The 27,513-nt window shown below is 40.5% G+C and overlaps 1 protein-coding gene across 1 annotated transcript; it reads left to right on the top strand.

The window, feature by feature from the left end:
* Positions 1-16,529: 16,529 nt before the first annotated feature.
* KCNA3 (potassium voltage-gated channel subfamily A member 3) lies at positions 16,530-22,170 on the top strand. Its single transcript, XM_037004840.2, has one exon. It carries the CDS (start codon positions 18,745-18,747, stop codon positions 20,707-20,709), a length of 1,965 nt encoding a protein of 654 aa, XP_036860735.2. The 5' UTR covers positions 16,530-18,744; the 3' UTR covers positions 20,710-22,170.
* The last annotated feature ends 5,343 nt before the right edge of the window (positions 22,171-27,513 follow it).

Raw genomic sequence — 27,513 nt, forward strand, 5'->3', positions numbered from 1 at the left:
CCTCAAATATGTTTTTGCATCCCTTGACTTTTAGTCTGTGCATGTCTTTGGGTTTGAGGTGAGTTTCTTGTAAACAGCATATAGATGGGTCTTGCTTTTTTATCCATTCTATTACTCTATGTCTTTTGATTGGTGCATTAAGTCCATTTACATTTAGGGTGACTATTGAGAGATATGTACTTATTGCCATTGCAGGCTTTAGATTCGTGGTTACCAAAGGTTCAAGGTTAGCCTCTTTAGTATCTTACTGCCTAACTTAGCTTGCTTATTGAGCTGCTATATACACTGTCTGGAGATTCTTTTCTTCTCTCCCTTCTTATTCCTCCTCCTCCATTCTTCATATGTTGTGTTTTGTTCTGTGCTCTTTTTAGGAGTGCTCCCATCTAGAGCAGTCCCTGGAAGATGATGCCCTGTAGAGGTGGTTTGTGGGAAGCAAATTCCCTCAGCTTTTACTTGTCTGGGAATTGTTTAATCCTGCCATCATATTTAAATGATAGTTGTGCTGGATACAGTATCCTTGGTTCAAGGCCCTTCTGTTTCATTGCATGAAATATATCATGCCATTCTCTTCTGGCCTGTAGGGTTTCTGTTGAGAAGTCTGATGTTAGCCTGATGGGTTTTCCTTTATAGGTGACCTTTTTCCTTTCTAGCTGCCTTTAAAACTCTTTCCTTGTCCTTGATCTTTGCCATTTTAATTATTATGTGTCTTGGTGTTGTCCTCCTTGGATCCTTTCTGTTGGGGGTTCTGTGTATTTCCATGGTCTGTTCGGTTATTTCCTCCCCCAGTTTGGGGAAGTTTTCAGCAATTATTTCTTCAAAGAGACTTTCTATCCCTTTTCCTCTCTCTTCTTCTTCTGGTACCCCTATAATACAGATATTGTTCCTTTTGGATTGGTCACATTCTCTTAGTATTGTTTTGTTCCTGGAGATCCTTTTATCTCTGACTATGTCAGCTTCTATACGTTCCTGTTCTCTGGTTTCTATTCCTTCAATGGCCTCTTGCATCTTATCCATTCTACTTATAAATCCTTCCAGGGTTCGTTTCACTTCTGTGATCTCCTTCCTGACATCTGTAATCTCCCTCTGGACTTCATCCCATTGCTCTTGCATTTTTCTCTGCATCTCCATCAGCGTGTTTATGATTTTTATTTTGAATTCTTTTTCAGGTAGACTGGTTAGGTCTGTCTCCTTCTCAGGTGTTGTCTCTGTGATCTTTGTCTGCCTGTAGTTTTGCCTTTTCATGGTGATAGAGATAGTTTGCAGAGCTGGCACGAGTGACAGCTGGAAGAGTTTTCCTTCTTGTTGGTTTGTGGCCTTCCTCTCCTGAGAGAATAGCGACCTCTAGTGGCTTGTGCTAGGCAGCTGTGTAGACAGGGCTTCTGCTTCCTGCCGGGCTGCTATGGAGTTTATCTCCACTGGTGCTGTGGGCATGGCCTGGCTTGGGCTGCTGCTCCAAAATGGTGGAGCCCCATTGGAGGGGGAGTGGTTGGGAGGCTATTTATCTCCATAAGTGGCCTCCATGCTCCCTGCTGCCCAGGGGGTTAAAGTGCCCAGAGATCCCCAGATTCTCTGACTCTGGACTAAGTGTCCTGCCCTGCCCCTTTAAGACTTCCAAAAAGCACTCTCCAAACCAAAACAACAAGAGCAACAACAAAAGAAAAAAAATTAAATAAATAATTTTTTAAAAAAAAGAAAGAAAAACACACAATTTTCTTTGTCCTCAGGTGCCCATCTCCGGCACCCGCTCACCGGTCTTGCTTCCCTGTTTCCCTAGTATTAGGGTCCCTGTCCCTTTAAGACTTCCAAAAAGCACTCGCCAAAAAAAAAAGAAAGCTGCTCCCATTTCTTTGTTCTCCGGCGTTGGCCTCAGGCACCTGCTCACTGGTCCTGCCGTCCTGTTTCCCTAGTATCCAGGACCCCACACATACACTGTGTCTGCGCTCTGGTCTGGATGGCTGGGGCTGGGTGTTCAGCAGTCCTGGGCTCTTTCTCCCTCCCTGCTGACTCCTCTCCACCTGCCAGGAGCTGGGGGGAGGGGCGCTTGGGTCCTGCCCGGCCGGGACTTGTATCTTACCCCCTTCGCGAGGCGCTGGGTTCTTGCAGGTGTGGATGTGGTCTGGATGTTGTCCTGTGTCCTCTGATCTCTATTTTAGGAAGAGTTGTCTTTGTTATATTTTCATAGCTAAATGTGGTTTTGGGAGGAGATTTCTGCTGCTCTACTCACGCCGCCATCTTGGCCTCCACTTCTACTTTATATTTTTATCTAAGACCCAAAACAGAGGTCAAATCCCAGACTGTGGTTCCCCAACTTGCTGCTCAACAGTATCACTGACCAAGTGCTTTTAAAAAACATGAGTTTCCAAGATCTGTTTTTGAAGACTTTGATTCAGGAGGTCTAGGATAGGTCCTAGGGATCTCTATTTCTTAAGGCTCCAAAGCTGATTCTGATTTAAGTCAAAGGTTGAGAACCATGGACCTGGACTGTGATTGCCCAGCCAAGGTCCTTGTCCTTCAAGACCTGGCTGAGAGACCACTTGGCTCTCTCCAAATTATGGCCTATGTTTCCCTCTATGTCATTTTCAAATAGCAATAGATAAAATAAAGACTAATAACAATAATACTTAATATATGAAGCTCTTACTGTGTCCTGAGCACTTTTCAGATACTAGTCCATTCTATCCTCACATCATTTCCATGAGTCCCAAAGCTCAGCTTTCCCATCTCTAAAATGGGGGCAACAACTTATATGTCAAACATTTACAAAAAATTTCCTTACAAATCTTTTTTCTTTTAAAGAACACTTATTAAAATGTTCCTGCCTTTTAGGTGGCTCATACCTATTGTGAGTAGGAATATTATTTTAATTAGAGCTTTAATCTTCATCTTCTCAAGCCTTAACCATTATGAGAAGCAATATAGAGACCACAGTGGTAAATGATCTAACAGACATTTTTCTGAATGGGCCAGAATCAGATGTGGATCCTCTAAAGCAGCTGCAGGAGGTACAGCAACACTGGCAAAAATGTGGTCTAGATGATGAAATCTCCTATTGGAAAAGAAGAAAATCCCACCTCTTTAGGACCTTTTGCTTTTCTCTGTTTTGCCCTCTCAGTCTTCAGTGGATTCTGAGAAAGTTGCTATTTCTGTACCTCCTGACTGCCTCTCTGACGTCTGGAGCTATGGCACTATCTCTGAGGGTGGGACTTGGCTGGAGAATCTCCAGACCCAGCCAAAGCCAGCTGCATTCTATGAGAATGGGAAAAGCCCAGTCAAGGCCCAATGCCCAGCCATGACTCCAACTCCAAGCCAAGATGCTCATAACACTGGTGATAAAGACAGAGGAAATTCTCAGAATAAATCTTTAGATTATGTCCTGATCAGGAAAAGGGGCCCTAGAACCTTGAAAAGATGAAGAGTTCAGAGAGAGAGAAAGAGGTGTTGGGCAGCAATTGAGCAAGTGGGGAGAAGCAATGTACATCACTTTAGACCAACAGAGCAGATCTATGTTCAATTTGCTTTGATACTATAACTCACAGGGTAATAGAATAGTCTGGAAGATACCACCTCAGACAATTCCATCAGCGATCATTAGGCCATGTGGTGGGTTTTGTCTTCCTAGACATTAAAATGGTTACTAGGGCTACTTCACACGTTCTGGTGGGCGGGTAGGGGATGCTGGGAGCCGAACCCAGCACATACACATATGCTGAAGAGCACCCAAAGGCTTGGGGTAGAGTGGGGGGAGGGATGAACCTACTGTCCTGAGCAACTTGCTTGACCCCAGGACCAAATCAGGACTGGAGCTGACCTGCCACGTAGAATACCTCAGGCTCACCTTTGCCCCAGACCTCATTCCTAAGGTTCTCAGGAGTCTAGCAGCAAAGGAAGTTCTAAGAATAATAGATGGGCACCTGAAGGCCTAGTACAAGCTCATGGTGGATGCACGCCAAGCTCAAGTCATGCCTGGAGGGAGCATAATTGGGCTGCCCCTTGCTGCCAATTCCCTACTGACATCCCTCCACTGATCCACATCAGTGGGTATCAGAAGCCTATCTCATGTTTGACTCCTTTTTCCTTACATTAGCCCCAGGAAGCCTAGGAAGGCATGAGGATTAGAGCAGAGTCTGAGGAGGGAGGAAGGTGGGAATGAGTGCTGAGCAGTAGAGAGATTTACAAATGAGACAAAAAAAATGTCAGTTGAATATCTGCTCCCAGCAGGCTGAGATAAGCAGATTGATGCATTCTGTCAGTGACTAAGGACAACTGCAAACATACTTATAAAACCCAGATAATTTTTAGTTTGTTTTTCTGTTTCAAAAAGAAAAAAATTTATCAGGACTTTTTTTTTTTTCTCCTTCTGGACGTAACATTAGCTGGCTTCCTCCACAATAATCCCCCAAATAGAATGAATGCATGAGAGGTGGGAGCATTGAGGACAGCCCAAAACCAAAATTAGAACCAAATCCTGGGAGGCAGCAGAATCCTAGATTTTTCACGAAATCTGCTCTCCAAATCTGGCTCCAAAAGCACTGCTCTTTTGCTAAACTGGCAGCAGTTGCCAGTGAGAACCTCAACAGTATCTCACACTAGTCAATTCTGGCTTCCTTGGCAATGATTCATCCTGGTTTGAAATTGATTATTTGCTGCATTTCCCAGCTGCAGTTGACATCCTCCCTAGACTTCTGATTTCTTTATTCACCTCTCTCCTTCCCTGTGTTACATTTCTAGGGGGCCATACCTTGATCATAAGGGGAAGAGAAAGCAAGGCAAATATTGCTTTTATTTCCCAGCTGTGGATTTTGTGAAACACGTCACACTTGGGAAAGACAGGGCTAACTAGCTGAAATGGGCACTTTGTAGGGAACAAACCTGGGCTGGCAGGGATGGATTAGTTGAGCTCCAGTGTGCTCAGATCTTATTTCTATGCTCAGTGATTTTCTTCATCTGGTTTGCTGATGAATCTGTGAATCTCATTTCTCAAGACAGGCCCTAAGCATTAAATCATTTTTCTTGTCCTCTTGATGGGAAACTTCTCAGCATCCAGCCCCTTTGAGTGAAGGTGACCTCAGATGGGATGAAAACTTTTCCCAGTCAGTTTCTGCCCTTCAGGTAGCTTCCCAGCACAGGTGGAACTGGATGTGGATGAAATTGTCTAACTCAGCAAATCCAGGAGACTCAGAAGTCAGGGAGGCTCCTATGGAAGTTAATCCAGACCAGCAGAAAGGTGTGAATAATGGACAAATTGCTGTGTGGCTTATTATTCACTGACTCAAATTGAGTTAAGCTGACCCAGGGCCAGTTGTTGATACACAGCTGTCTCTTTCCAATGGCCTGTTCATCCACTCAAGCAAGAGGTGATGCTAAGTGCCAATATATTACTTCCAGCAAAAATGGGCAGGCACTCAGGCAGAGAAAGACAAATACCATATGATTTCACTTACATGTGGAATCTGAAAAACAAAACAAATACAGAACAGAAATAGTCTCATAGATGCTGAGACGTGACTGGTAGTTACCATGGGGGAGGTGTTGAAGTAGGTGGGTAAAATAGGTGAAGGGGATAATGAGGCACAAAATCTCAGTAAGAGTGTAAATTGGTCATGGGGGTGAAAGTGCTGTGTATAATATAATACTGTAATATCTTTCTACATTGACACATAGTAACTACAAGAGTTGAGGTGAACATATAACAAGGCAGATAACTGTCAAATCCCTATGTTGTATACTTGAAACCAATGTAATATAGTTTATCAGCTATACCTTAATAGCAGAAGAAATAAAAATGGGCAAACACTTTTAGAGTATGTCAGATTAAGTATTTAACAGGCATTGTGCTAGGTACTCTATCTTATTTCATTTAATTTTCATAACCACCCTGTAAACTGGTTTTCATCCCCTTGTAACAGATGAGGAAATTGAAAGATTGGGAAGATTTAGGAACCAAGGGACCTAAGATTCAAATCCTTGTCTCTGGAATTGTAGTCATAAGCTCTTCCTATTACCCCAAAAGCTCCTCCAGATTTCTACCTGCACATACTCTGGGCAGGTTTCAGACTATAAAAGCTTGGAATTAGAGAGTAACCTATTGACATATTCTGTAAACAAGCCAACAGCAAGAACATCAGCATTAACTATGAGAGCATATAATGTCTCATTCCATCATGTTAGGCAAAGTTGTGAATATAAAAATCTGTTTATTTTTGGTTTTAAGTAATTTATGTTATTTAGCAAAATTAGAGTTTGTTATAGAAATTAGCAATGAAGATTTTAGATACTTCTGTTTACAGTTTTCAATATTTTTAAAAAGACTTTATAAAAGAAGACAATTTAAAAATTGCCAGTGAATTTGGAATTATAAAAAAAACAACAAACAACAATATATATTTGGGGATTATGATGTTAAAGTAATGCCCTAGCACATTCCCCAGTGCCTATGTGAGGATGAATTAATAGCTGTATAGTAGAAAGATGGACCTAAGAACATTTCAGAACTTAGCCATAGGAAATGTGTTAGAACACGTGCAAATGTGCTCATCAGTCCAGACTCTACACCACTTCGTAAAAATTAATGAAATGGAGTTGATTATCCCCAGAGTAGAAATGTCAAACATATATACAGAAAAAAAAAATGTGTCGCTCTGGCAGAGGGGCTACAGCAAACGTGAAAACTGAGAAATATAGAAGTGAAGCTCATTATCTTTAAAACTGAGGTGGCTTGACAGGCTTTGCTAAATGTCTGGGCACTGAGGCTTTGGGATCGGTTCAGAAGACCAGACACTCATTATATCACTGGGGAAGGTCTGTGTCCCAAAGCACAATACTATAAATATACTTGGGCAAAAGGAGCCAGTATAAATATGATTCAAGAACTCCAGGAAACAATAATCATTAATACTATTATTAGTAATCATCTTTTTAAAAGATTATGTCTATACATATGCATATTTGAATATGTTATATACAGGCATAAATATGTTATATGTAAATATAAATACATATATGATAGATAGATGTAATCCAGTATTATATGAGGAGCTTTGATACTTTAGGTATATTATCTCTCACCTTTTATATTTTAAGCAGCTATTTTAAGAATTTGACTAAACCAACCTCTTCCAAAGGTAGCTCTAATGTTCAGTTAGTTTTCTCATTCACAGGATAGAACCTCAACCTGTCTTAAACACAAGTACCCATGTAAGCATCATCACAGTTTTCAAATGAAAAAAAAAATGTTAAAATGCATTAGGGCTTTTTACTGGTTGCAGAATTTTCAGTAGCTGTAACAAACATTACATTTTAAACAATCATTAATTTAACCACTGTCCTAATTTAACTTTTCTCACAATATACCTCTTCACACATTCTATTTTCTATTGATTTGTTATGCTAAATACTTGGCAGATATGTAATCAATATATAAATTGGCCCTCATATATCTTGCCAAAATTATTTCTGTCATCCTTTATAACAGGCAGAACTCTCCCATAGTCTGCTTTTGGGAACAGAAGCAGCATTCAGGAAAATAAAGCAGATAAATATAGCAATTTACAATGGCCCGACATATTTATCGTGGTTGTTGCTATTTTTGGAATTTAGCGTATTAATATTACTTAATCTTTATGGATTTATGTTAGTAAGAATTGGAAATATTTCATCAGGATTTTTTAATCTCTTGAGCATCTTTTAAAACATCATGCAGAAATTTGATAGCAATGAGCTTAAAAACCACTATCAGTAATAAGGATTATTATAATATTGGGGTTCCATTCCTTCAGCTTAATGCGGTTCTAGGAAGGAAAAAACAAATGACTGAAATCAGACCACAAAAAGAAAAGAAATCACTACTTGGTAATATTATTTCATAAGCCGGATAAAGATAGACTTATCTCCTGCTAGAGATGGCTTCTTTGGCCTGCTCACATCCTAATTCAAATTCTGATTCTTAACTGCACATGAAGGTTCCCATTAAGAGCTGGTTGATTTCACATACACCAGTTGATGACGTAGCTGAGGACAAAATTGGTCCCAGTGTATGTTTTTGTGCTGCTCAACTCTCTTTGATAAAGTGCATCCACCCACAGGAGTTACCAGTCATGCATCATTGTCCTTCATGCTTTTTCTATGTCTTCTTGTCCCCTAAGCAGGAGTAGCAGTTGATGTTTTTTTAGCTGGTGACACAAGTCCAGGAACCTCATAATATTAAGTCCTCAATGGGCAGTTCACCAGGGACAGGATTGCAAATCAATTAGATATATTTCATATGTGAAATTAAGTTACCTGATTTCCAGCATGTCTTCTGTCCTCGAAGAATGATGCATTTATCTCCCTGGTTGTTTAGCAGAAATGAGGCTGACTGGGGTTGAAGACTGTTTTCTGACTCTAAAGGATTAATGTCTTAGCCACTGAAACTGCTTTATATTCTAGCTCCAGAGCAGAAGGGCCCTGCTTCTCTGTGCCCTATGTTATACAGGAGTGTATGGATTTTATTGACACAAACTCCATACTATGCACAAGGTGCATCTAAATTAGTAAATATCTTACTAAAGCTATTCTGAGGCCTTGAGAAAGGGTGGGTGAGATCAAGTTGCAGGGAAAATGATTACAAATATATATCAATCTGTCTTTATATATCATACTGAAATGTATAGCTTGAAATCCATTATCTTATTCTCCTGAGGGTTATATTTGGGTACAAAAGAAGCATTAACCTTGCATTTCACAGTCCGTCTCAGAGATTTAATAGACCAGAGATATAATCAAATTATAACCATGTTAAAATGGGAGAAAATTACATAAATGGTTGCAGACTATGCCCAATACTGCATTTAGGCAGCAAAAATTAATGCTAACATTTGTCAGAGAGCTGCTTCCTCTGTTCAATATAGAAAATGAATAATTCACTAAATATTCTATTAATTATCTATGGATGTCTAATATGTAGAAAGCACTATACTAGGCACTGAGTAAGGTAATGATGAAGACATAGCCCCTGCTCCTATATTCTAGAAGGAGAGATTATGAAAACAATCTATTTTGGAGTTCCCTAAACATGTTATTTTATTGAACCAAAAGGTCATTCACCGGGTGAATTAAGAAAACCTGGCAAACTTAATGTACCAAGTTTCTTGGTCTTGCCACCAGTTTTCAGTTACCATGTCTATTACCTTAAGAAAATAAACTCAGAAGATTCCACTTACAATATATTTTACATGGCATTAAGTTAAGTTTTGTTTTTGTTTTTAGCCTCCAGAATCTATCTGTATACAGTAAAAACTGACCAAAAAGGAATATTCCAATATTCTAACCATCCTCAGCTTTTCCTCTGACTCAGATACATAGCATTATAAAAAGTAAGAGCTGTTCACTTAGTTTCTCAGTATCCACGTTGATAATGTAGCTGGAGCATTCATAAAGCACGAAAGTACTCAGAAACACTTAGAACACTCTCAGATTACATATTTGAATGTAAGCATCTGGAATATCCTCTTTAATTGGCACTTTTGAATCCATTTTTCATGCTGAGGTGGGCCCAGAGCCCTTGTGCTTCAGAATTAGGGTTGATTATTTCAGCCCATTTGTTTAGAAATCAACTTTACAGTGGGGTGTCAGGAGTACTGAGCAATGCATTATCTCCTAAAGCTATCTCCTAAAGCTAGGCAGCCAGTATTTTCTGAGTACTTATATCCATTAATAATATGTGTTACCAGAGTATATTCACTTGCTACATCACCTAGATGCTGACATTTGGGGATTGCACCTCCTCATCCAGATTTAATGTTTTCTGAGTACAAGATAGTGGTGCTCCCAGTGCCCATCACTGAAGCCTCTCATCCTGCTAGGGTTTAACCTGAAAGGGCATATCCTCAACATGGAAGCAGAGGAAGGAGGACCAGCCACATCCAACAGTGTGAAGAACTATTTCTAGGTATGTGCACACTGAGGTTAATGTAGAAGTGGAAATCCAGGCAGCTTGTTATTGGCTAGGCAATAGGGTCATGGTTTCAGGGGTAGGGTAGCCCTTAGGAAGCAGGATTCAGTCAGCACTTGGTGACACAGGAAGCAAGGCCAGTCTCTCAAGGAGGAGCCTGGTAGGAGCTGGTAGGGATGTAGTCCAGTTTTAACAAAAGGAAAATGAGACAGAACTCAAGTCTTAAGAACTGAGTGAGTAGGACAGGAGGTGGGGTAGACAACAACTTGGTACATATGCAGATAACTTAGGGCTCATATCAGTATATCAGAATTACGGTTTAATGACCTACTACAGGTCCCATTAAGCTGGTGTTGTTAGGGTGGCTGCCCCAACTGGAATGGGTTCAAGAATCATGCAGCATTGGTCTTGTCAAGTGTAGACTCTTCAGTGAAGTGGTTGAAGGCAGAGGCTGGTATACACTCCCCAGCAGGGGGCACTAGTAGAGTCACCTAAAGGGCAGAATCTAAGCTCTGCCTAGGCCTCTTGCTGCCCCAGGATTTAGAATACCAAAGGAAAGGAGGTAGGTGAGAAATCCAACCTTATGAGTTGAACTGATAAGTCAGGAGGCTGCAAAATGTTTATAGGAGTAAAAAGTCTGAAAGAAAGGAAAGGTAACCAGAGATCTTGGCACAAAAGTCAACTAATGCAAAAAAGAAGGCTAATGGTAAAAATTAATTGAACTTGGCTGGAAATTAGTTATACTAGATTCTATCCTGACTCTGTCACTAACTAAATGCTGGACTCTGGATATATCTTGAGACCATAGTTACTCCATTTGTACAATGAATGTGTTAGACTAGATAACCTTTTAAAAAAAGTTTACTTCCACAAATATTTTTTGAGTGCTTACCAATTGCCAAGCACTGAGTTTTGAAGAACCTGCAATGATAGTACTAATAATGAGGAAATACCAGAGTTCTAATTCTAAAGGAATGCCCCTTGTTCTTTGACTAGTTTGGTAAGCCCTGCTGAGTGTGGGTTCTCTAGGACCACATGTTAATTAAAGCCAGAAGTGAGCAGACTCCCCGTCTTTGAGATACAACAGATAAAGGACTTGCATTGCATGTGGACTTTTGCAATCTGAAATATAACAGTCATGGTGCATCTTACCTTCTACCCCCCTTATGCACTTATGTTGTGTGAAAAATATGAGTGAATAAACAACTGAGCACCTATCATATGCAAGATAAGGAATCAAGTACTGTCACAGGCATAATCTCACACAACTCTCACAGCATGTGGCTTAGATATTATTTTCCTCATTTTACATAGGAGAAATTGAGACAGAGAGGCAAAATGGATTTGTCAAGGTCACTTAAACCCCAGATAGTTTGAATCCATGGCTAGACCCTTTCTGCTAGACTACAGCACATCTTAACATTAGCTTATACTGAATAACATTGGCTAAATATGCTCAGATGATAGGCTTTTTCTAAAAGCTAATCTCTGACATAAAAGTATCTGGCAGAAAGTTCTGTTCACATGCATGTTGAGGTTGGCATCCTACAGATGGATTCCTAAATTCAAATGGAGTGTAATGGGGTGAAAAATCAGGACATTTTGCCCTTTATATAACTGATTATATATTTAGTATTACATATATATATATATGTATATATATATATATATATATATACACACACATATATCTGTCATGAATTTAATGGAAATCACAAGTAGGAGCCTATCACAACCTCAAGCCCTAAAAAAATTATATATATGCACATATATATGCATATATATAAAATCCCCATTTACATTTATATGAACTGATATATATACATTATATATTATCAGTTAACTGATTTACATGAACTGTTATACATATGTATATATGTATTTGACATATTTTTAAATGAACTGATCTATGTATTATATCTGTCCATATATGTATATATGCATGTCAGTTCATTTTACTATGTAAACAATGGATGTTAGTTTAAATTGGTTTAGCACTTTTAGTTACACATATTAACCTATGTAACTCAGTTATGAGGCATTCTAGGACTCCAGTAGGCTGGTAAGGATATGTAGGGAACTGATGAGGTTTGAGGGTAGGAGAATAAATTCAGCTTTAGGACAGGTCCCCAAGGAGGGTGGCCATCTTGTCATATCATAAAATCCTAGGATGAAGAATGAAATTTGAATACAAGCTGGGAAAGCATCATTTTCATGGGGTCCAGACCAGTGGAAGATGCAGTGCCATGGGATCTGCAATGACAATCCTGGTTGTCATTCCTTGCATACAAGCTGCATAGCTCCAAGAGGCCCATCTGGCATAAATAAGAATTCCAGCCTATGGTGGGGTTCAGCCTTTGGGGAGGGCTCTGATAAGAGCTTGGAAGAAATGGAATCTCAAACAAGCCACTTGGGGTTTCAGGATAGATGTTGGTCTCAATGGACAAACTGGAGAGAAGAGCAGCAAGGTAGGTAGGGCCTTGGTCCTATTGTTATGCAAAATATGGCAGCGGTTCAGGACAAGGCTGAAGCTTTATAAGTAATGGGGGGCCGTCCTGGGCATACTGGGCTTAGGGCAACAAGACAAATTCTAGGCTCACTACCATGGATGAGGGTAAGGATGAGAGTTTCTAATATAGTCTGACAAGTTTGCTTAGAATTGGCTCCAGAACTTTGTCCTGAGTGGAGACTATAAATGAAGACTTTCAATACTTGTGGCTATGTAGAGAAGGAACTGATATATCACAATGTGGTTTAGTTTTATTTGCATCCATTTTATAACCAAGTAATGTATGCATTGCATTTTATCTCCAGTATAATGAAGTTCCTAAAGAATTTGCATTCATAGTCTTTTGTGATTATAATATTCAGTATTAATTAGATCATTATGGGCCTTATATACTTTCAGTAACTTTATTACCATTGTAATGAAAACTCAATAAAGCTGTAATGCTGTTCTACAGACATGTTCTTGAATTGCTTTGTCAAAATCATTGCAAAACCTAATAAAGTAATAACACTATAACAATATGTCTGTAGATTAATAGATGCATTTTGGTTTTCACCAGAATGACCATACAAAAACCTTCAATCAAAATTTACCTTTGCCCTGACCCGTACTACAGTATTTCAATAGATTCCCATAAATATCTGCTTAAACTTTACAATTTCATGCCAATTTATGTTCAACAATTCATATTAATATCAAATCAATCATGTGACTAAAATAATCCCTATTAGCTCTTGAAATTAATTTTATTGTGGCTCGCTCACAGTCTCACAACAAGTACTTCACAGAAGAAACATGTGGAAATAAATAAGAGCAATTTTCCAGATATTTTAAAACATTCTTGATCAAATACACTTTGAGGAAAACCATGGTGAATGTATTATCTGAGATGTACATCTTGCAAAAAGAAAGTCACCATGTATGGTAATGTTCTAAAGTCATTCAGTCATTTCTACAAATGTTAAGGTTCCTCTCTGCAAACAAATAACTGATGTATACCAGAGGCTTTACTGCTTTTCTCATCATTAATTGCATGTCTCATCTATGATTAGAGGTGTGACTATGCCTCCTGATTTTTCAATAAACTAACCACAACCAGAAAAGGCCGTGCAGATGTTTCAGTCTCTGATTGCACTCTCTTATACACAGAGGCTCAGGAATAAACACTGGGCTTGTTTAAATGCTTGACCTAACATAATTCTTTTAATTCTTGGCATACTTGCTGACAGAATTGCACTTTACTCTGAGTAGAATTTTTTTCTGAAAATCCACCTGCCATGTGAAAGCACAGACTTAGATTGCTGGGTCATTCAAAGGGACATGACAACATTAGAAAGCCTTCTCACAGGACCTACATCTGCATCTACTTATGGAATGACTCCCTCTTTATATCTAGCATCTTTCTTATTTCTTAAAAAAAATGAAACAAATATTCAGTAAAGCCCATATATAACCTTTGTATTGAGGAACATTACTAATAACTTCTTCATGGTCTGTCCTCTTTTTTAGTGAATAGTATTTATTTCACAATTGTTTTTCTTCTATTATACTATTTGAAAAGCATTTATCATCTATCAGCATGATACTGGAGATTGAAAATGCAAAGAAGAATGAGATAAGCCCTCTCATCTTCACAGAGGTGGTCTAAGGTCAGGCTGGAGAATGTGGACTTCTCCGTTTGAATCCTGGTTCTACCACTTCCTAGCTGTGTGATCTTGCAGGAGTGACTATAGCACCCTGCACTCAGTTTCTCCAGGTGTGAAATTGTATATTGTTATGTTACCTACTTACAGGACTGTTGGAAGTTACAGGGCTTCATACAGTCCTAGCTTAGCAGTGTATTCACTGCTCAATTTATTAGCTATTAGTATTATGGAGTTTACATTCTCAAAGGGAGGCAGATTATATCATACACACTAAATATAGTACATTATAGCCCAATAATGGAGCTCTGAACAAAATACCATAGGAGCTTTAATGAGAAAGAGAACCATGAATTCATTTATAACAGTTTTATTGAGTTTTCTTTAAAGTGGTAATCATGACTTATAGGGAAGGTGGGGGGTCTCAAAAGAGGTGGTCTCTAAACTGGTCTTGTATATTAAATTTACCAGTGGAAAAAAATGTGGACAGGATATACAGTGAGCTAGAGCATGAGCAGCTAGCATGAGCAAAGTCTCAGCAGTTTGTAAGTCAGGGGGATGTTCAGGATTCAGAAAAGAAGAACAAAGATGCTTCCAGAAGGACAGATCTGGGCTAGTGTGAAACCACCACGGCGGCACTAGAGAGCAATGTAATCAGTCTATGTTTTAAAAAGTAAATCAGCTACTTCGTGGAGGATGAAATGCATGAAAAAGTTTCTGAAAGCTGGCAGCTAGTTATGAAACAATCATGAAGCCTGAACTGGAGCAGTGGCAATGCGAATAGAGAGGTAAGGATAGAACTGAGAGGGACTTGGAGGGAGAACAGAAAGCATTGAGTGACCAAATGAATGATGGGGGCAGAGGAAAGACTCAGGATTGACTTTCTATTCTAGCATAAAATAAGATGAAAAAAAACACAGGAAGAGAGGCGAGTTTGGAGAGAAAGATAATGAATTCAATGCTGTTAAGTTTGGGGTATCTGCAGGAAGAACATCCAAGTTGTCAGTTTAGAATACAATTCTGGAGTTCAGGATAGACCCATCCAGGATGGTGAGGAGAAAGGAAAGAAGAGAAAAAAAGGAGGAAGTGACATCTTAAAAAATGACCCTGGCATATTGGCACAGCCCAGCTGGTTCTATGAAACAGAACCAGAACTGGACAGACATCTCCCCAAAATAATCCCTCTACACCAGCAAAACTGGTTCACTTGCTGTACCTTAATATGCCTTGTGCTTTCACTCTGTACTTTTTCTTTCCTTCATTCGATGTATACTGATTAAGTATCTATTATGTACCAGGTACTGTTCTAGATTTTGGTGACACAAAAGTGAAAAAGTCAAAACACTGCCACTGGGAAGTATATGTTTTAGTACAGGAGACAGTCAATAAGCAAGTAAACAAATAAATACAAAATATAATTTTAAGTAAATAAAGATAGTAAGAAAAAATTTTAAAATGTTAGAAGGTTAGCAAGTGGGAAGAGAAAGGGGAACTCTGAAATCTGGTTGCTGTCATCAGAGAAGTCATCTCTGATGAAGTAATATAAATGGAGACCTAAAGAGATGGAGAAAACCACGTGACAATCTAGAGCAAGTGTTTCGGGTGGGGGGAAGAGCAAGTACTAAGAACCAGCTTGGTATGACTGAATAACAGCAAGGCAGCCAGCTTGGCTAGAATACAATAGTCACAGGGTATCTTGTGATATTTCTGGTAATATTGTCTTGTACTGTTAACTAATAATGTTGTAAAGATTTTTATGGATTTATATCCTGTCTTTCCAACTCCATGCATGCTTACTGAGAGCATGGTCTATATTCAAACTTCCTACTCCCACAGTACCTTGCACATAGTAGGTATTCTTTCTCCATTCACTTATCTGTAGTTGTAATTAGTGGTGATCTGTTGGCCTCCCTTGCTCCACTCTCAAACACTTCTAGGTTAATTCCAAAGTCTGCTTACCATCTGCAAATCACTGGTGAGCTATTTCTAGTACTGTTGTGATCAGTAAGAAACTCAAGGTATGTCTGGAGCAACAACATAGAAAGCCCGAACACCATGATATACCCTTGCTGTTTACAAACCTGATGGTTTTACTTAGACTCTAATAATGAAGATGGAAATGTAAGGAAATCCTGTACATGCTCCAAGAAGCTGCTGGCTTTGCCACAGTTCTATGCTTGAACATTATGATATTATTATTATCCCACAGGGGTGTCATGAGGACTAATGAGACATTTTCAAGTCACTTTGAGCTACTCCATTGGGGGTACTAAATAAATGCTATGTTTTCCCCCAAAGTGCCATTTTTGACATTGATTTGTTGTGAGAGGTTCTGCTGTGTCCAACAGGGCTGGAATTCTCCCACCAACTCATTTCTTATAAACAATAGACTAGCTGTCAGAAGGCAGTGGCTTTCAGTTAAAATAAATTTGAAGAGAAGTGAACTAGTTGTCAATCAGAAGCAAATAGGCTACTGTTAGAAATCCAGTATTTATTAAGCACTCACAGTGATCAACATAATAATTTCACAGTGTGATATACAGTGAACACTGGATTTGGAAATGGTCCAAGATTTTAGGCCCAGCTCTGCCCTAATTAATTGTGTGAGCTTGAACAAATTTTTTTAACTTCTCTGGGCCTCAAATATAAAGTAAGGGCTGTCCTGGGAAGCTCACAATCAGTCTTCCAGACCAAGCAAATACATGAAAGGAAAGGAAATAGTCATTTCTGAAAGAGAGATACTTCATAGCAGGAAGAAGCTTGTGACCATCCATCACAGGACAATCCTCTGTTCTGGTCTTCCTTGCCACTGATTAATATTAATCTCAGTACTAATTCATGCAAATGGAGAAATAAATCACTTTCTAGCTCAGACATAGAAGTATGTGAAACATTTGGTCTTTAAAAATAGGGTCTTTGCCTTTCCACACGCCATCCTTGAAGCAAGTTCTTTTCTTTAGATTTAAACATGCAAATGATTGATAATATTGCTACCCTAATCACCAGCCCAAAAACAGTATTCTAGTTTTGTGATAGAGAGTGTTTTATATCATTTTGCACTTTTATCATCTTACAACATATGTTACTGCTTGCAGTGCCCAGCACTGACCTGGAGGTGAAGTGCAAGATAAAAGGACATTAAAGAACATGGGTGCTTGTTGTACCTAAAAGAGGCAAAGTGGAAACCCTGTGGAGTAACAGTAACATAGTGTTCCGTGAGTTCAGTTTCCCCTACTCCTCATCTCAGGAATCCAGTGGTTCTGGACACAGAAAGAAGAAATATTGACACTAGAGCCGACAATTGCAAAGAATCACTTTTTGGGGAATTCAATTCAATAAACACATCTTGAGTTCCTACCATTTATCAGGCACTTTGGTAGTTGCCAGGAACATAAAGTGAATAATGCCCTCATGGTTGGGAGTGGTGGTGGGAAGCAATGCCCACAAATTCTTACTTTAAGGGAAATTATCAGCAAAGGTATGATGGGTGAGGGACTTGTCTAGACAACAGTTCCTCTTTCGCAAACGATGTGAAAATAATACAATAGAAAATACATTTTTAAAACTCTTAATTGGAGTTCCTAAGATGTCTGGAAATGGAAATTGTGTTCAAAGCGGCACAACAATTTGGAGAAACAGTGTAAATTAAAGGGGATAAATGTAATTTATTACCTCCAGGCCAAAATCAGGCAACAGGAGATAGAAGTTGTAGAATGAATGTTCTCCCAGTTTAACTAAGCGTGGCAAATTTCCTACGATGGGGCCAGCAGTGAAACATTAAGTAGAGGGTCTAGGTAGGTCTTGCTCCATTCCTTGGACAGGCTTGAGACATGAATTTTCCATTTCCTCTTATTTTCTCACCCACCAGGAAATCTCACTGTACTGAAAAGACCAGGCTGCCCTCCCCAATCCCAACCAGAAACTTGGTCCGATTCTTCCCAACGGCTGAAATCTCAGCTACAAAAGTTAGTGTGAACCACTCGGTACAGAAGCCAAGTCCTTGAATGCTTTTGTTGACCCATTTTTCTTTAGACTCCTGGTGCGAACTCATCAGCACCCGTTACTCTGTTCAGCTTCTCATCCAAACAGCAGCTCTGTTATTTTGAGCCCTCCCTGCCTAGCGGTCTTCTGCCCTCAGGTGGACTCAGGACACTCGCAGCAGTCTTGCCTTTTCACCAGGGCGCCCACCTGGCACGCCACGCCCTCCCTCGACAACGCTCCAGGCCCACAACACATTCCCAACCCTCCTCCTCGCCTGCCTCCGCCCGCTGCCGCCTCGCTCCACGAAGTCCGCCTCCCCACCGCGGGCCCAGGTGGGGTGTGTGGGGCGAGGAAACCTGGCGCTCTCGGGGCCGCGCTGCGGCCCAAGAGGGGTGGAGAAGCCCCGCGCCTGGGATGCGGCCTCGCAGGCCGGGGCAGGGGGCGATGACCAGAAGCCCACCGAGCCCCGGGGCCTGGGCCCTCCGGCCAGACCTTCCGAGGGCCGCCTCGGCTGGGCCGCGGTTCTGGGGGACGCCGAAGTGCCACACGAGCGTGCTTCCGTGACCCAGAGGGGCTCGGAGGGCTCGGTGAGGGGCCCGGCAGGGCGACTCCCCGGGGAAGCGGGGCGCGCCCCCGCGCGGTGGGCGGGAACCCTGAGGGGACGAACAGCGGGCGCGCGCCCCATGGGGGCGGAGGGGAGCGGAGGAGGGTTGGGGAGGCGTCTCTGCGGAGCCCAGCGCTCCGCGCCAGACCCAGACGGAGCCTCTCGGCGGCTGCGGCAGCCGCCACAGCAACAGGCGGCGGAGGGACGAAGGGGCGGGGAGCGGCAACGGGGCGGGGAGCGCGAGGAGGGGCGACGCGGCCCCGCACCGCCGCCTCTACCCCGCCGCATGGACGAGCACCTCAGCCTCCTGCGCTCGCCGCCGCCGCCGCTGCCCTCCGCCCGCCACCGCGCCCACCCTCCCCAGCACCCCGAGAGCGGCGGCGGCGCCCACACACTGGTGAACCCGGGCTACGCAGAGCCCGCCGCGGGCCCCGCGCTGCCGCCCGACATGACGGTGGTGCCCGGGGACCACCTGCTGGAGCCCGAGGCGGCCGACGGCGGCGGGGAACCGCCTCAGGGCGGCTGTGGCGGCGGCGGCGGCGGCGGCGGCGGCGGTGGCGGCTGCGACCGCTACGAACCGCTGCCACCCGCGCTGCCGGCCGCCAGCGAGCAGGACTGCTGCGGGGAGCGCGTGGTGATCAACATCTCAGGGTTGCGCTTCGAGACGCAGCTCAAGACCCTCTGCCAGTTCCCGGAGACACTGCTGGGCGACCCGAAGCGGCGCATGAGGTACTTCGACCCGCTCCGCAACGAGTACTTCTTCGACCGTAACCGGCCCAGCTTCGACGCCATCCTCTACTACTATCAGTCCGGGGGCCGCATCCGCCGGCCGGTCAATGTGCCCATTGACATCTTCTCCGAGGAGATCCGCTTCTACCAGCTGGGCGAGGAGGCCATGGAGAAGTTCCGCGAGGACGAGGGCTTCCTGCGGGAGGAGGAACGGCCCCTGCCCCGCCGGGACTTCCAGCGCCAAGTGTGGCTGCTCTTCGAGTACCCGGAGAGCTCCGGGCCGGCCCGGGGCATCGCCATCGTGTCCGTGCTCGTCATCCTCATCTCCATTGTCATATTCTGTCTGGAGACGCTGCCCGAGTTCCGTGACGAGAAGGGCTACCCCTCCTCGCCGTTTCAAGAGCTGTTGGATGCGCCCAGCAACAGTACGTCGGGGGCCCCCGCCGGCGCCTCCAGCTTCTCGGATCCCTTCTTCGTGGTGGAAACCCTTTGCATCATCTGGTTCTCCTTTGAGCTGCTGGTGCGGTTCTTCGCGTGCCCCAGCAAAGCCACCTTCTCGAGAAACATCATGAACCTGATAGACATCGTGGCCATCATCCCTTATTTTATCACGCTGGGCACGGAGCTGGCTGAGAGGCAGGGCAATGGACAGCAAGCCATGTCCCTGGCCATCCTGAGGGTCATCCGCCTGGTGAGGGTCTTCCGCATCTTCAAGCTCTCCAGGCACTCCAAGGGGCTGCAGATCCTGGGGCAAACGCTGAAGGCTTCCATGAGGGAGTTGGGGTTGCTTATCTTTTTCCTGTTTATTGGGGTCATCCTTTTCTCCAGCGCAGTCTACTTTGCCGAGGCAGATGACCCCACTTCAGGTTTTAGCAGTATCCCGGATGCCTTCTGGTGGGCAGTGGTAACCATGACAACAGTAGGTTATGGTGACATGCACCCAGTGACCATAGGGGGCAAGATTGTGGGGTCTCTCTGTGCCATCGCTGGTGTCCTGACCATTGCTTTGCCTGTCCCTGTGATTGTTTCCAACTTCAATTACTTCTACCACCGGGAGACAGAAGGGGAAGAGCAAGCCCAGTACATGCATGTGGGAAGTTGCCAGCACCTGACCTCATCGGCTGAGGACCTCCGAAAAGCACGGAGTAATTCCACTCTGAGTAAGTCGGAGTATATGGTGATTGAAGAGGGGGGTATGAACCATAGCGCTTTCCCCCAGACTCCCTTCAAAACGGGCAATTCCACTGCCACCTGCACCACGAACAATAATCCCAATTCCTGTGTCAACATCAAAAAGATATTTACCGATGTTTAATATATGATACAAGTGACATGCTGTGCTCAGTATTGTGTGGAACGTACCCTCTTGGTCTGTGTATGCCCTTATTTTATACATCTCCAGACCATTCATCCAGGAAAGGACATAAAGAAGTGGAAAGCACACTTCATTCTCTGTCTCCCCTCTGCTTCATACTGAAACAGGTGTCTGTTTTGCAAGTGGGCTGCATTCTCTCAGCTCTCCTTTTTTTTCTTCCTCCCTCTCTTAATACTGCCAACAAGAAACTTACCTTTCAACTTGGTTTCTAGTAAAAGCCCTGTTTAAAAAAAAAAAAATCGGTACATCCTGGGAGGAAATGAAACTGAAGAACAGTTAGAGTAACTGTTTAACCTCAGAATTGAAAGGCAATTTTTTTCTTTACTAAGTAAAGCAGGCACATACTTGAATGATGCTTCCGTTTGATGGACCCTTCAACATTATTGACTGTTTAGTTCAGTTGCCTATGCTGTGGATGTGTGGATGAAAAGTCTACTTAGAACAATGACTTGTTTATTTGTTTTTGACTGGAATTTCTGTTCAGAACCCCCTCCCCCCGGAATTTTAAGGATCGGTACAACTTTGACCAAAAAGGAAACGCACAAGATGTCCTGATCTGACTACTTAGTTTAACTCTTTGGGGCTTGTTAAGCATTTCAAAAGTATTAGACTAATATTTTCCTGTGAAGTTCTGTGTGTGTGTGTTCCAGCCAACATCTATCAAAGTCTAGAAACAGATGTTTTCAGTGCTGCTGAGAGAAACAAAAAAAAAATCCTAATGCATCTGAGAGATAAGCTTCTGCAGTATCACAAGATGATTAAAGTGGCAGACACTCCTTCCAGCGGAAGTTACTAATTCGGACCTGACTGATGCAGTTCCCATAGCAACCCATGTTTCCTGGGAAACCCGAAAAAGGTTGTCATGGTATCTCTTGCTCTCTAGCCCCACCCCCTAGCCCCTGCAGTTTCCACAGTAACCTTTCCAGATGGTTCCTACTTACATGATTTCATAAGGAAATCCTCTGTTTGAATAAACCGCACAAATAAAGTTAAGTCTGAGAATCTGAGATGGTGAAATGGATCACAAAATGCATATTTTTTACTACAGAAAAAATGTTGCTATCATCCCACAATGACTGGATCAAGAAGGAAGATAACATATTTGGAATGTTAGATATACACCACAATAAAGTATGATTTGAATTAAATGCCAGTAATTAGGCAACAGTTTTAAAAGATGCTTCTCTACTGTTTTCTTTCTCCAAGAAGTTTTAAGCCAACAAATGAAATTTAAAAGCAAATATGGAAGTGTTGTGTACATAAGCAAATGAAAGATTCAGTGTACCTGAAACCTTACTACAAGAGACCTTCAGATTTCCTCTTAAAAAAAAATCCAGATCCCACAACAGCACCTTTAACCATCATAGCACTTGAAAAGCTAAATAAACTTAAAAAATATAAGGATGCACGTTTTTAACTGAGGGAATTGCAGACAATCAATAAAAAGGAGGGACAGGAAATAACCAATCTTGGAGAAATACCTGCAGTTATCAGCCATAAGCCAGGGGTTGCCCGAAGACAAACAGAATCAGGTGAGCACTATGTGGGCTACTGAGAGCATTCCCTTTTTGAACAGAGAGCCGGGAAAAAGCTATTCCTATGTAGATTGGTGACAAGTTGCAAAAACAATAATATTACATTAATTACATGCAAGTGACTTTTAAAGGTCATTTATAACACTCTTTCCGTTTGATTTCCATGTTTCTAACTGTCCTTTGGTTTCTTTGTTTACTACAAAAGATTTAAAAAGTTATTGCTCTTCAGAATAACCTTCACCCAATATGAACTGAAAAGGGTTCCATTCTTTTTACTAACCGACTTGGCACTAAACAACCTGTTTCCCCTTTTAAAAAGAATAAAAGGCAGACCTTCTGTTAGATAATTGGTCCAATTTTAATTTACCCAATTATTTAGCTTGTAGTAGTAGAGTTTTTTGAACCAAAAAATGGTTAAGATTACACTATGGTGTAACGTTTTATGTTAACAATCATTTTATTTCATATACATTATAACTATAATGTATACAAATACATATACAAATAAACTATGCATTATACATTTTCCACAGTTATACATTATCCACAGTCACAGTTTGGTTTTGATAGGGTATAACTGTTCTATCCTAGAGTAGGTTAGAGTAACTCTATTTTTAAAGCTTATAAAATATTCTCAGGTAGAAGCCTACTCACTGTATATTTGTGCATTTGAGACAGTGGAAAACAGTGATTAAGACTGTAAGAGGGGAAGAGGAAGGAAAAAGATTTAAAAAATAGAGGCAAGAAGTCTATAAACCTGGTCATAGGGCCATTGTTTTTATCTTTACGTGCATTGAAATAGGGCTCCTTTATTGAGTTTCCTTTGCTACTTGAGTTACTTTTAACATTAAGCTACCTTTTGACCAAATTCTTAGTATTCTTAATGACCAGAAATTATTTATATGACCCATTTGGGTAGTAATATGTTAGACACACTATAATAATTACATAATTTTTGTATCTCTTCTTAAAAGATCTTAACATAAGGATGAACAAAGTGCTGTGACAATTTTATTCTCATATATTCAGGTAGAGAAACCCTGCTTAGTTCTATAGGTAAATTATGGTTATGCCATAATTTTTGGAATTGTGTAGTTATTAAATAAAAATAATATAAAGGAGATTTTTTTTTTAGCCCAAAGAAATATAACTTTTGAGTCATGACTTTGAGGTAGTATAATTGCTTCTGGTTGCCATATTGTAAGCTCCTTAAAGGTTATAGGTTCTGTGCCTTGACAAAGTTTTGGATACTAGTGCATAGCACCTTGCATGTATTCAATACATATTTGATGAGTGAATGGCCATTATCTTACATTAATGTTATTTTCAGGCTTTTAATGGAGTGGTTTAAAGCATAAGTTCTGCAGTCATATTGCCAAAGCTTGAATTTCTGACTCTGCTATATTACATTGCGCTAATTGCTTAATTTCTCTGTGCCTCAGTTTCCCTATTTGTAAAATGAAGGTAATAAATAAAGCTCATAGGGTTCTTGTGAATATTAAATGTTAATACAGGTATAACACTTAGAAAAAATATTTCCTTGATATGCAGCAGAGACGTTTTAAGAGATTACATTATTGTGGTCTTTACAGGCATTGTATTGTTAATACAATTAATAATGAGAGCTTTGTGAATGACTTGAAGTACCTAAATAATTAGGGTCTTCCTAATCACTTTCTCTATGACAATAATAATTACCACTTATTAAGGGCCAACCATGTCCTAGACACTTCTCAACTATAAGGTAAGTAAGTGGTATTAACCCCATCTTAGAAGAGTGAAAAATAAATGTTTAAGTTAAGTAATTTCCCTAAGACTTTACAGCAAGCAAGATACCCAGCTATGATTAAAAGCCAAGTCATTCTGTCTCCCAGACCCATGTTCCTTTTATTGGATGACTTGAAAGAAATTGAGGAAATATATATGTTATGCTTTTTAGGTTTGACTTTAGCCTGTATTACTAATTACTGAATTCCTGTAAGGCACATATCTCCAGAAACCAATTTCATTCAGTTTATTGAAAATTAACCCTTTTCTAATCATCAGATATTTTTTAACCATAAGGATCAAATATAAGGGATTTAAATCAGATGAAGAGATTGACTTTTCTAGTAAGAAAGGTTATTTTCTTATATGATTGATTTATCTGGATTTAATTTTAGACTCAGAAAGTATAATCAGTCATAGTAGTGATATCTGCTTGAACAACATATGTTTTTCAGTTTTAAAGTTAATTTCTTATTTTCATGTGTTTTAATCTACAATAGATGATAGTAGGGAAATTGCTGCTTTTCCATCTCTTTACAGTTAGCTTAGGTTACTGAAGAACCATGCTGGAAAGTAGTGTAAACATTTTGACTCTCCCTTATTAAGATGGGAGAAATTACTAAGAACAAAAGGATTGAAGCAGGAGATTGCCAGCTCACTGAAATTTGTAACATTATTGCCTTACCCAAACACTCCCTGGATCTCTGAGGGCATCAGTGCTCAAAAAAACATTAGAATATGATATTGTTCCACATAATGCCTGTAGCCCCTTCTCTAAGGTTCTAAATAATTTGGAAAATGAAAATGAGTAGTGATTTGGGCATACATCAGAGTTTAATCTAAGCTATCACATGCCAGTTAGCTTTGCCAAACCACAGACCTCACTGTTGAGCTCAATTGCATGTCTGGGATGTTGAAAGGTATACATACATCTTGTATAGAAAAGATTTATGGGAGGCGGTGTCTGGATTAGTACACATCCATCAACACCCTGAGGAAAATGTATATACCCTACAGCTGGTGAATCAAGAGGTAAAAATAATAACATAATTTCTTAATGGTGCTTTAAGCCTGATAGTATACCAAATTTAAATAACACCGACTGTGGTGACATAACCACAAATTTCTAAACTTAGAAATAAAATTTTAGGATTGAAATTTTAATGCACAGCATGAAGAAATTTAAAGTTATTGTTTGTTTACATACATATATATATAAAGCATGTAACATACTCAAATAATGGCTTTACTGAAGAAATATAAATTCAAAATGTATAATAGTCTATTCCTTTGAGAACCATAATTGACTGACTTCTATACATTTAAAATTTCAACGTTTTCCACAGCAGTTCCAGGTCTCCTCACCTTCTCACTAGTGAATAGAAGTGATAACCCCTCCCACTAAGAAATGCAAAATGCCCAGGTGCCCCCCCACCCCAGTCTGAAGTTAATAGAAACACTGTGAGGTACAGGTGAGGAGCATAAAATGGAGAAGAGGATACTTAGGGGATTGCATTTTAAGATGGGGTTTTTTCTTTCTGTTTTGTGTTTGGCCTTTTAAACTAAGGAAGATAAAACTACTGCTTCTATACTACTAATTTCCTATATTTTGTTTTGCAATTTGTACATATATATATATATATATATATCAGTGAAATCACTTGTTTCTTATAACCTGCAGGAAGTGGTTGATAACCTTTGAGAGAGAACAAATCAGAGGAGGCAGGAAAAACGGAGGGAAAGCCATGCAGAGCCCAAACTGTAACTATTGAGACTCAGCTCCTAACCTCCTGACAGAAAATGGCCATTGCTATAGAGTATATGATGACAGTATTCTTTATATGCTCGTGTTCACCTTGCAAATGTAATTTAAATGATTCACACAGGTTAGGAAATTTCCAAATATTTATCCTTGTTTTCAGTGATGCTCTGAAGTAATTTTATCTTTTGAAATTATAAAGAAAAAACATTTTACAAAGAAATATTTTCATGGTTTTTCTCTTTTTCTTGTTTTGTACTGGATGTATTTTTCCTTACATTTCAAATTTGGTACCATTAACCATCAAATGCATTAAAGAGGAGCTATAGAAAAGAGTCCTCACCATTTTCTTGGCAGCCATTTTATTATTGTTGCAACCTAAATAGTACAGAATAGGAACTCTGGCCTGAAAAATAAGCCTGGGATTCTGTTTGTTAGTAAGAAAGCACTTATGAACAAAAAATGCTGCTTCATCTTATTTGAAGAATGTTATGAATAAATCTGTGCATGCAGGATTCCGACTGTATATACAGGGATCATACCTGACGTGAGGTGGTGAAGAGTGAAGAGAACCATTTCTCTTCCAGTGAGCCCCCAACCTCACCCTTACTTCTCCCATGAGAGCACAGAGGCTTTTGGCAATTTCATGAGGTTCCCCAACTTTTTAGGATGAAAGTTAGCATGTACATAGGTGTTATAAGTCAATTGACATTGCTATTTCACTTATTTTTTATTGTTTCTTTTAAACTCCTTTCCTTCATGAGAATTCTCTCTGAATCCTAATGTTCTTATTTTTATATATTTAAACATGTCTCTTACATTAAAACATGATTTAAATTGGAATAAAAATCAGTAGGGGTAATTTATTACACACACACACACTTTTCACCTGCTCATAAATTATTCCCTATATAAGACATATTTACTTTCTGTCTGTAGTTCTAAACAGTCTAATTCTTTTTCTGAAAATTAGTGAACTTCCAGAATATTGATATTCAGTCTATGTGCAGCATAAACATTTACACTTCTTATTAAATGTGAAGCCTTGCTTAAAAGGCAGATTTATTGCCTAGTGTTCTCAATGTATTTACCAATGTAATAATAGAAGCATTAAAGTAGTAAATACATAGAGTCTATCACTGAGTTTTGTCATTTCACCTCCTAAATATCTCTGAAAAGAATCCCCTTTCCTACACTGCTGTCACCACCACTTTAACTCACATTACTATCATATCTGTCCTGGGTAAGTGCGAAGGTCTCTTAGCTGCCCTTCCCACATTTCCTGTGGCTAATCTGACCCATTCTTCACCTAGTAGCCAGAACCATCTTTTTGAGAGATCATTATTGAATCTGATTATATTATTTGTCCCTGCTTAAAATTCTTTCAATGTCTTTTCCTTGTTTTTAGGATTAAGACCCAAAGGCTTAGTATTGTCTTCATGGCCCCATGTGATCTGGCTCAGCCCACATATCCAGCCTTATCCTGTAGCTATGCACCTCCCCTCATTTTGTTGTACTCTAGCAACCTTAATCTTCTATTTATAAGATAAGCTCCCTTTACCCCTTAAACTATGAGTATCTCTATAAATGTTCCCACTATCCTCTCTCTTTCCTTCCTCACCTCATTAACTTCTATTTTCACTTCAATACTTCCTCCAAGACATCTCTCATGACTCGGCTTTT

This window comes from Manis javanica, chromosome 4, assembly GCF_040802235.1.
Source record: "Manis javanica isolate MJ-LG chromosome 4, MJ_LKY, whole genome shotgun sequence".
Taxonomy (NCBI): Eukaryota; Metazoa; Chordata; class Mammalia; order Pholidota; family Manidae; genus Manis; species Manis javanica.

Coding starts and splice junctions, on each gene's coding strand:
- KCNA3 (XM_037004840.2), top strand. CDS start 18,745: ATGGGGGCGGAGGGGAGCGGAGGAGGGTTGGGGAGGCGTCTCTGCGGA.